Genomic DNA, 11,076 nt, shown 5'->3' with positions numbered 1-11,076 from the left:
CATTATTATTCTGTAAAACATCCCTATCTTTCATTTTTTTTGACATTTTCACCCTTATTTTTATATATCATTACAAAAATCATTATTTTCTTCCATTTTCTCAATTAAAAGTTGTCAAATAACAAATATACCCTTCGCTTTACATAAATAAAAATAAAGAAAAGAAAAATAAAGAACAAATTACAATTATACTCCCAAAATTTTCAAAAAAAAAAAAGAACAAATAAATTTCAAATATATAATTTTAAAAAAGTGATTTTTGTTTTTTAATTAATTATTTGAAATTTATTTGTACTTTTTTTAAAATTTTGAAAATATATTTGCAATTTATTCTTTTTTATTTAAAAAGGATTGTATATTTGTCATTTTATAGCTTTTAATTAAGAAAATGAATGAAAATAATGATTTTCGCAATGAAATATGAAATAAGGATGGAAATGTCAAAAATGGAAGATATGGACGTTTTGCACAATAAGAATGAAAGATAAGGACGTTTTGTGCTAATTACTCTTTTGATAATTTACTTGGATTTATTTGCACTTTTTAAAAAAGTTTGGAAATAGGATTGCAATTTATTCTTTAAATTTTCTTTTCTTTTTTATTATTTCATTTAAATATGGGGTATATTTATCATTTTACACAAGAAATTTGATGAAAATGATGATTTTCGTAATAAAATGTGAAGGTAAGGATAAAAGTGGCAAAAAATGAAAAGTATGGACATTTTGCACAATAATATTAAAAGATAAGGACATTTTGTGTTAATTATCCTTATTTCATAGAAAATAGAGATAAACAACAACAGGGAGATATAAGATAAATACAAATAAATATAACCAATAGAAAAATAAAAAATAAATAAATTGTAATCATATATCTAATGTTCGTATAAAGGAAAAAGGAAAGAAATATTGAAATATATATATATATATATATATATATATATATTTATAAGAGACAAATTTTGAGATTTTATATGAGTACTTTCTGCTTAAAAGTTAGTACTCCATATACTTTTATAAAAGTCTATAGAAGTTATTAAAATTTGAATACTACAAGACTTATAGTAATTTCTAAAAATTTTTAATTAAATATATCGTAACTTTTAGAGATTTTTTAAAAGTTTATGAAAGTAGTATCAATTAAATACACAGTAACTTTTAAAGACTTCTTAAAGGTCTATAAAAGTTTCAATTGAATATAACAATACTTTTTAAAAGTCTAAAAATGGTTTACATTGAATACCCCTAAATTTTTAAATCCAAAAAAGTCACTAAAAGTCTCCATTGAGTACACCCCTTTAGTATTACCGTATCGAACTATTCAGGATTCCTCTTCTTAGAAATATTTCTTTCATGAAATTAAGATGGAGTAACATCTTTGCCGATGCAGCTTCTTTAAAACATCTAAGAACTTGGAAAATTGAACGTCTAACTTCTGCTTTTGCAACCTTAAGGGGATAGAAGGCACATAGAATTTGAAGAGTCAGGGTAATATGTGGTGTTTGCACCAGCTTATCTTTCATACCTAGTTCATCAATTTTATCAAAATTTTCAATGGGCATGTCCTACTAAGAATATGCTTCTCCGATTTGAGTATCAATCATGCTACAAATACAGAATTTTTTGACAAAAAAATTACAGATAATACATGGCGTGGCATCGTTGGAAGATGGGGAAAAAAAAGGAAAACACTATCCACTTACATTTTGCCACGTCAACGTCTGTACAAGTTCTGTTAAATTTTTCCTGTAGTCATGACTTTATTGTTTTAGTAATTGGTCATTTAACCATGATCTTAGGTAATTGCAGCCTACGTCTTGTGTTAATAGCTTGTAAACTTCTTTTATATTTTTTATGGTAATTGCAAAGCTTCTTGCTACCTCTTCCCCATCATCATTTCTAATTAACTCATCTCTGTCTCAAGGTTCTTCATTATAGCGACTTCATTTTGAAGACTCGTCTCAATTTTCTTCATGAATTGGAAAAACATATCTTTCAATTTTTTATTTTTATTTTTTTTTCTTCTTGTGGCAATTAAGGTTATTGAAATCCTAGTGGCTTCTTGATTTTGATTGTTGGGTGATTCTTCCAGCTCAGATTATATATGTTGGAGTAGGAATTGCTTCGTTGATGGTTGAAGTTTTCTGCATATTAATTGCAATTTTGTTCTTTCTTTTCATTACTTGAATTTTGCAATGTCCCCAAACATGACTTTTGTATCTCTTATCGTCATATTCAGCCCCGAAATATGTAAATTGGAAAAGTGATTTTTTTGGAGAATGTGTGAGTTATAAAAAAAAAAAAAAAGTTTTCAATTTACATGTAAAAATTTTTTTATATAAGAATATACGATAAAAATGAGCCAAACATAGGTTCAAATTCATGAAATCTTTGGTCCAGACTCTTACACTTTGCTTCAAAACTTCAACTTTTTCACAAATCTCTTTCCATTTTCATCATGTACCTCACGTTTGCGAGTGAATTCTAAACACGAAAATGAACCAAAATTGATAAGGGTAATTAACACAAAACATTCTTACTTTTCAATGTTATTGTGCAAAACGTCCATACCTTTCACTTTTTAGCACTTTTCCTCTTACATTCATATTTTATTGCGAAAATCATCATTTTAATCAAATTTCTCGTTTAAAATGACAAATATACCCCCTATTTAAATAAAAAAATAAAAAAGTAAAATTTAAAGAATAAATTGTAATCATACTCTAAATTTTTTTTAAAGTGTAAATAAGTCCAAATAAATTATTAAAAGGGTAATTATCACAAAATGTCCATACTTCTCATTCTTATTGTGCAAAAACATTCATATCTTATAATTTTTTTTGACATTTTCAGCCTTATTTCATATTTCATTGCAAAAATCATTATTTTCATTCATTTTCTGAATTAAAAGCTATAAACAAATATACACTCCTTTAAATAAACAAAAATAAAAATAAAAAACAAATTGCAACTGTATTTTTTCTTTTTTAATTATTTATTTAAAATTTATTTGTACTTTTTTTTTTTGAAAAATTTGGGAGTATAATTGTAATTTGTTCTTTGTTTTTCTTTTCTTTATTTTGTGTATTTAAAGAGAATGATATATTTGTCATTTTACAGTTTTTAAATGAGAAAATGAAAGAAAATAATTTTTTTTTTCTTTTTTTGCAATGAAATATAAAAATAAGTGTGAAAATATCAAAAAAGAAAAAGTAGGGATGTTTTGCACAATAATAATAAAAGGTATGACGTTTTGTGCTAATTACTCTTTTAATAATTTATTTGAATCATTTTCACTTTTTAAAAAAGTTTAGGAGTATGATTGTAATTTATTCTTTATCTTTTTTTTTTAAATTTTATTTAAATAAGAGGTATATTTGTCATTTTACATGAGAAATTTGATGAAAATTATGATTTCCGCAATAAAAGGTGAAGGTAAGGCTAAAAGTGTTAAAAAATGAAAATTGAGAATATTTTGCACAATAACATTGTAAGATGAGAACGTTTTGTACTAATTACCCCAATAAATATTAATCAATACAAAAAGTACTCAATATACTAGCATAAAGCATTCATTTAAGAGTCGAGGTAACATTAAGAATTACACTTGCCAGTAAGAATAATAAATAATGCATACGTCAATTGACTAGTGGCATGAAATACTAAAATTTATAATTCAAGCGTAATATTCCCCAGAGATAAACTATTAAGCTCACGTCGGTTATCCATTATTTTACATTCCAACACATTATTTTTTCTATATCATTCATTTCCAATCATACATTCTTCATTAAATTAATATTACACGTAAATCAAAAAAAATTCTTATTTCGTACATTCTCCATCAACCTACTATTTCATAATACATTTTTCAAAATTAAAGGGGCTAATGAAGAGTACCTACATCCTAGTGGTTCCAAAGCCCACAAGCATAACTATGCACGGCTATATATCTTTTTAGAGAAATAATATCATTATTTATTTACATATTTACATTTATAATCAAGTTAATTATAAAGTGACAAGTGAAATAAATATTTTACAACATGTGATATAGCGACCAGAGAACTAGAATGCACCATGTGGCATGTGTTGGCGATTGTCATTTTTTAGACATGTCTTAATGGACAAAATTTGTCCAAATAAGATCCAAACAAATGTGTCTTTTTTCAAACACAACTTTCCAACGACTATAAATAGATCTCTCCAGTTTGTAGAATTTATTCAAAATTTTCCACTTACATATTACACATTGTATACTGTTTCATTTTGAGTACAAATAGTTTGTTTGTTGTTCTTGTAATTTGAAATGCTAAAAAATAGTGGGCTTTATGTGTTTGTTTGGTAAAGATTTTGATAATTGATTTTTTGACCTTTAGAGATAAAGTGGGCTGTACTTGTGAGAGAAGAATTCAAAAATGACGACTGGAATGATGAAATAACGATAAAAAATTAATTTTAATTGACTTAAAATCTGTACCAAACAAGCATTATATCTTGAGGGATAAAGACGTAGCTCTGTCCAAACAGGGCACCTAATCGTCCCCCTATTGGAGGGGGTGCAATTAATATCTTGTTTTATGCAAGAGTTACTTAGAAGTTAATGTCCTGTCAGTCGAGCATAATCCTATCTTGAGAGTTTGCTAGCAAATTGTCAGCACTAATATGGCTAGTTTTCATTTATCCTTTTTTATTTTTTTATTTTCCGTTATTTCTTTTATTTATTTAAAGAGTAAAAGCTTATTGTGTTTTCAATTAATTTCTTGTTTTATATACAAGTCACTTTTGAAATTTTATTTTATTTATTTATTTATTTTTTTTGAGCGAAAAGTTTCGTTAAGGTTAAAATCCAACCCACTATCCCCCAACATTACACCATAAAGATTGGTACAAAATTCAAAGTACAACTACCCACTAGATACCCCTATTGACTTTTCCCCCTAATTTTACAGCTATCTGTAGCAATTTTTTTTTTCTTTTTTTTTTTTTTTGGGTTCGTGGGGTGGTTTCGTGGAGTGGGGTGGGGAGTGCGGGGGGCATGTCCATTTTTCTTATTCTTTTATCCTGTTCATAAAAATGATTTAAAGTCAAATGAATAAAATTTTAGCTACTGGCTCCAACTTTATTCCGATTTTCACTGTTTCAAACTCAAATTTCTTGATAATGCAGCTCATGATCTTTCATTTTTATTTTATTTTTTACTTATTTAGGTTAGAAGGTAAATAAGTCATTTTCAATCAATGTAATGATTTTTTTTCAAGGTTTTAATGAGTAAGCATTACCGGGAAAGGAAAGTAAATTCTAAAGCAACGGCACAAACAAAATAGGGTCGACTTAGATCGTGAAAAATGTTTGTGGTAATCTGTAAAGCAATAAAAGTGTCACGTTGTTAGATAGCAAAGATGCTGCATCCTAATGGCAAGTTTAGTAACTGAAAGCATCATTAATTTATGCTTTGACTTGATTAGCATGACGTGTTGTAGTTAATGATTTTACTAGAGGTGCCACAAATTTGAAAGTAGATCTCAAGTAATTGTTATTTATTGAATTTTAGAGGAATTGCTATATTAGTATTGGAAAAATTGATATGATTCTTTTTAACTAGCTTGAATTATTTGGTCGAGAGTCACTTTTAAAGTATTAACTCCAATAGAGATCACACGTGTTCAAAAGAGGAAAGAGGGATGATAAAATTCTCCATTCCCGTCTTGTATTGCTCGATCCAAATAGTAAACAGTGCAAGGAACATCATCCTTTGAACTTGCACTAGATCTCTTTATTTTACTTAACCTCTGTCTGATTCCCATTCTTATAAGAATAATAATGAAAAATATAGTCGTTACGAGATTCACACAAGAGAGAGGAAGTCAAATATAATAACTTATGTGATGGATAACGATTATATTTCTCATTTTTGTGGCCAATGAAGGAAAACAAACGAGATCTAAATGTCTATGTTTTTCAATTTAAATAGTATTGAAAAAAGAATATATATAAACAATTAAACAGGATAACAGATCGAAATTCTTTATTCCTCGCCCCAATCTCATCCCCACGCCCTCAGCCATCCTTCCCTACCCAACATCGTGAAATCCTTGATCGTCCTAATCTCAATCGAATTCATTGTCATCCCTAGCTAAGCAAAACCTCCTCTTTTTTTTTTTTGGTTGTTAAAGTAGGATGGTGCTTTCGGGATTTTATTAATTTGCCTTCACTTGTGATGGAAGAATATTGTGGTTAAATGTGGAAAAATGAAAAACTACTTTTCTTACATTAATTGAAAATGCTAAAAAAAATATGTTAAGTAGTAAAAAAGAAGGAACTACGTTCCTTACATTTGATGAAAAAGTTAAAGATAAGAAATATATATAATAATACATTTTTTATTTTGACCAGAAAAATTCAACTTGGTAGGACAAAAATCAAAGTACTGTCACTAGATTCTAGAACGCCATTTGGTCAGTCTGCAGTAGACAAGTTGATGTCATTCGTGTCGATATCCTATTGGGAATAAGAAACCCACTGTACCCTCAGCAACTTGAGGGTAGGATTGGGAACTCCACCCATATTTTTGAAGATATTTTCTTCAAATAAACAATAAAAAAATTAGTTGGGGAGTGGGTGCGAAAAACGATTTTTACTTGTTTCATTTTCCTTTGACCTTTTCAGACTTCCGCCAATTTTTGCCGTCCATTAATTGTTTGGTTCGCCTTCTGGCAAAAGAGATGCAAAATATTCGATTTTTTTATTAAGGGTTTGTTTGGCAACCATTCTACGGCATGTTAATATATTATTTTTTTTACAGTACTTATTTTTAATCGCATTTTTTCATTAAAAATAATATCACACATAAATTAAAAAAATTTCATTCTTTTTTAGCTACACATTTTCTATTAATCACTATTCCATATACATTATTCACAAATAATGAGATTGTACACACACACAGAGACGGATTTTTTGAGGGGATGGGACTGGGCTGTAGTTGCCCCTCACTCAGGCTCAAGAACATTTTTTTAAGGTTTTTTTTTTGGGTAAAAAATCAATTTTTTGTGTAAATTTATTTTTTCGCGTAGTAGCTCGATCTTGGATCCAATTCTGGATCCGTCCTTGTACACATACATCTTAAATGTCGATATTTAGCTTATGTTAAGAATCTGTGACGTCATATAATAATAATAATAATAATTGGTATATCTTCGATGTGAAGACAATGTTCTCCACCCTAATTAAAGAATTCCAATCCCGTTTGAAATAAAACGACGAAAATGGGGTAACGCGGAATGCGATATGCTCAATTGTTAGCTGTCAATTTTCTTCTTGCAAATAGTCAAAACAAACCCTATTTAAACACGTTATTTATTCAACAATTTATAGAAATTACATCAACTAATATCAAAATATATTATTAGTCCATTTTCTTGCTATTAAGAGCACATTTGAGCACCATTTTTTTTAAATGCATTTTTAGAACAATAATTTGATGAAAAATGTGTAGTTAAAAATATTTTGGGTTCACGTATAATATTATATTATTGAATAATGCGTTGTTGAAAATAAGAGAGATAAATGTAATTTGAAATAATGGATATCAAACAAGGGTTGAATGAAAAGACAATTTATCGATTCTGTATTTAATACTGTCGAATTTTATCTTGATGCTATTGAATTGACAACCATTTTTGCAAGATAATGAACTAGATCGTGTTAGTTGCCGATGCAATTTCTAAGCGTAGTGTTTAATTAAATATTCATAAAATTATATAATCGTTATTTGCAAGTTAAACATACTATTGTAATCTATCAAGATAAGTAACATGTTTAATACAGAATTTAACCAACAGGCGTCGCGTTATAAAATTGATAAAAGTTTTAATTATTTAAATTCGAACAAAAAAGAGTATATTTATCATTCACAAAGCTATCGTTTTCGATTTTCTTATTTACAACGCAAAGGATCAAAAATGCCATATGATTACAAAACTTATATCTTTTAGGAAACAAAACAATCCCAAACGTTTCTTTTTAATAACTTATCTTTCCTCTAATAACTTAATAATTCTAATTTTAATTAGTTAATTATTTAATTAATTCAACTTTTGGTCTTTAATTTTTCTTTTGTAATTTATTTTTTTCATCACCGTCACGTGTATAAATATTCCTCATGCTTTAATAATCTCCGCTCCTCCTGTCCAAGACAGACCGTTTCTTGCGTCCCCATTTCTTCTATCTTTTTCTGTTTCTTTATTTTTAATTTTTATTTTCATTTGAATCCTCTGCTTGGTGGAGTACGTCAGCTACACAATTCTGGACAGTTTGTTCAGGTAAATCGAGCTCCTACTTCTTTCTGTGTGCTCGTACGTCTGTTTGTAGCTGAAAATTAGGTTTAAAAAAAAGGTCAAAATGAGTTTTTAGCGTATTTTTATGCTTTTTGTGCTATAATTTTTGAAGTTTTGGAGAAAAGTGGGTATTAGCTTTGTTTTTGTGATGATTTTGGGCTTCGATTTGGTTTTAAGTGGTATTTTTTGTTTTTTGTGTGTTTTTGAGAGGTCTGCTATTTCCAATTTGATATTGATTGAGATAATTTTTCGACGTGAATTGATGTGATTATGTAGCTAGGAGATCTGACGATAATCGACAGTTTTGAGGCATATTTAAGTAATAGAAATAGTGATTTTCGATTGCATATTTCCCAACTTCAATTTTCTGGAATAATAAACATTGTTTCGTAGATCTGTATAAAACCAGCTAATTTAGAACAATTTTACTCTTTTTAGATGTCAAATCAATTTTTTCTATATCTGCAGCTCAAAATTTCCTATTATTTTCTTAATCGGTATAGTCATAAGATTTTGTCTGATCTCTTTACTTCTGTTTCATGATCTAGTTTATTATCAACAAAAAAATCGATTTTTGCAACAGATCTAAATGATATACACATATTATTAAAATAATTAAAACTAATTTTTATGTTTTTGTCTTCTGGAACAAGTCAAAAATATGAACTTATGGGATTTTATCTGCCGCTCAATTTGACCGAGTCTTAACATCCAAATATAGTTCTTTTTTTTTAAAGTATTCTTCTTGGGTCTGTAATTATCTATCTTGAGGCAATTGTCTGAACTTAATTTGAATTTTTCGTAATACACAGGTGGTTATTTATAGAGATCTGAAGAGAAGATTATGAATCGGTGTGCTATTCAGCAGAAGTCTTTTACTTCCTGTGAAGAGATGAGGGGTGGCGACTGCAGATCTATGTCAATTTGTGTTGACAAGAAAGAGACGGTGGTTTGCCCCAAACCGCGGCGAGTTAGCCTTATCAGGCCCACCACCACCACGACGCTTAACGATTCTCCAGTCAGACCTCTTAGATGGCATTTCAGGTAAATTTTGTAACTTTCACACCCCTTATTTTTTGATCATTTGATTAATTTCTTTTTGTGTTTAAACTTGAAGTTTTAACTTTTGTATTTTCTGTTAATAGCCATCATCAAGAGGTTTGTGATTCAAAAGCTGGAAATGAACTGCTAGACATCATCCTTGCAAAGGTTTGTTCTGCTGTATAAATTTGATTTATTATTTTATTCTGATTTTTGTGAGTTAGATAGATCACTCATTTTGTGTTAATATACCAATTTTATGTGGACACCATTCCTTTTATTATTTTTTTTAATTTTTTGGGCAAAAATACTCAAGTGTATTAGAAATAGTCTTGACCTTTGGTTCACTGCGTAAGTGCATCACAAAGTATTTGTGGGCCTTAAATAAAGCTCATGTTTCGATTGTGTGGATAAATATTTTCTTGAATTTTTCTATGGTAACAGATTATTTCGATTCATTTATTTCATTTTATTTATTTCGTAGAGCTGATATAATTTGGTTCTTGATTTGTACAGGGTGGTTATGGTGCTGAACAATCTGTTGCGCAGATGGCCTCGTCGCCCCCCTTTTTTTCTGGGTCGCCGCCAAGCAGAGCATCTAACCCATTAATTCAAGATGCCCGTTTTGGGGATGAGAAATTCACCCCGGTTTCACCACGAGCTATCCCGTTCCCATCTGAGCTGGCTCCGTCCCCATCCTCCACCCGTAAAGGTGGATGCGTGTGGACAAATTTTGGCAACAATCCAGCTGTGAGGGTCGAGGGCTTCGAATGCCTTGACAGGGACAGACGCAACTGCAGCATCCCTGCTCTGGCTTAGAGCAATCAAAAAAACTAGTACATACAAAAATTGAAGATTTTAGCAGGAGAGGAATTTTGAACAGTTTGATCCAGTGAGCAAGTAATAGAGATCATTGATCATTTTGTATAGTGTAAATACACGTCAAAAAGTGTCTGTAAGGCAAGGAGTCTGTAATTAATCTGAGTTTGTTTTGATTGACCAAAAATAATTCAACCAAGTCATTGGGGGCACCCTATTGGTGTAACGAAAGGGACGAAAGGGGTCTTTAGTATTTGTGTTTATTTTGGGGTCAATTTTGATAGTCAAGTGAGGAAAATCTGTATAAAAATCTGCCTTGTTGGCGTTGAGTCATCATGTGTAGTCAATTCACTTTGTAAATACTAAAATATTATGAGTTGATATGGACATAAATTTTTAAATGGTTGCGTGATTTTGATGATTTCTAACTTTTGCTTTTGTCACATGGAATCTTGATATCGTGGCGGTGTAAATGATGATGCTTTTTGCTTGTTTGCAACGCCAAAAGCATTGAAATTGGTGGGGGCGGTTCAACAAAGGCGGTGCATGAGCATTTTATTTATGGATGTTAATGCAGGGATGGCAACGGGGAGCCGCCCCTGCCCCGTCTCGTCCTAGGGCAGGGATGGACAATTTTTTGTTTCGTTTGTTATTCTGTTTAATTTTAATTATAATTTTTTTTATATTTTTAAAGTTTTGAGTTATGTTATTATTAGAAAATAAAATACAAATTCAAAATTGATTTTTAACGAATGAATTGTCTAAAAATAAAATTATTTTTAATTTATTTTTATTTTTTTCCTTCACGGGGTGGGACATCCTTGTCTCATCCCGCCCCGAGCAAGGAATCTCGCCCAGCCAACCCATTCGGGACG

At 29.7% G+C, this 11,076-nt stretch overlaps 1 protein-coding gene across 1 annotated transcript; it reads left to right on the top strand.

Annotated features, from left to right (window-relative positions):
• Positions 1–8,169: 8,169 nt before the first annotated feature.
• Positions 8,170–10,602, top strand: LOC111390922. The gene is made up of 4 exons (XM_023016046.1): positions 8,170–8,326; positions 9,154–9,385; positions 9,487–9,550; positions 9,899–10,602. The coding sequence occupies exons 2-4, from the start codon at positions 9,186–9,188 to the stop codon at positions 10,199–10,201; spliced, it is 567 nt and encodes a 188-aa protein (XP_022871814.1). The 5' UTR covers positions 8,170–8,326; positions 9,154–9,185; the 3' UTR covers positions 10,202–10,602.
• The last annotated feature ends 474 nt before the right edge of the window (positions 10,603–11,076 follow it).

Source organism: Olea europaea, unplaced genomic scaffold (assembly GCF_002742605.1).
Source record: "Olea europaea var. sylvestris unplaced genomic scaffold, O_europaea_v1 scaffold727, whole genome shotgun sequence".
Taxonomy (NCBI): Eukaryota; Viridiplantae; Streptophyta; class Magnoliopsida; order Lamiales; family Oleaceae; genus Olea; species Olea europaea.
Note: the sequence above shows the minus strand (reverse complement) of the source record. Positions and strands in the feature narration are given on the sequence as shown.

Bases quoted from the DNA above. Each gene is read 5' to 3' on its own strand.
- LOC111390922 (XM_023016046.1), top strand. From the start codon at position 9,186: ATGAATCGGTGTGCTATTCAGCAGAAGTCTTTTACTTCCTGTGAAGAG. The intron at 9,386-9,486 runs GTAAATTTTGTA...TTCTGTTAATAG, and splicing joins CCTCTTAGATGGCATTTCAG to CCATCATCAAGAGGTTTGTG. The intron at 9,551-9,898 runs GTTTGTTCTGCT...TGATTTGTACAG, and splicing joins TAGACATCATCCTTGCAAAG to GGTGGTTATGGTGCTGAACA.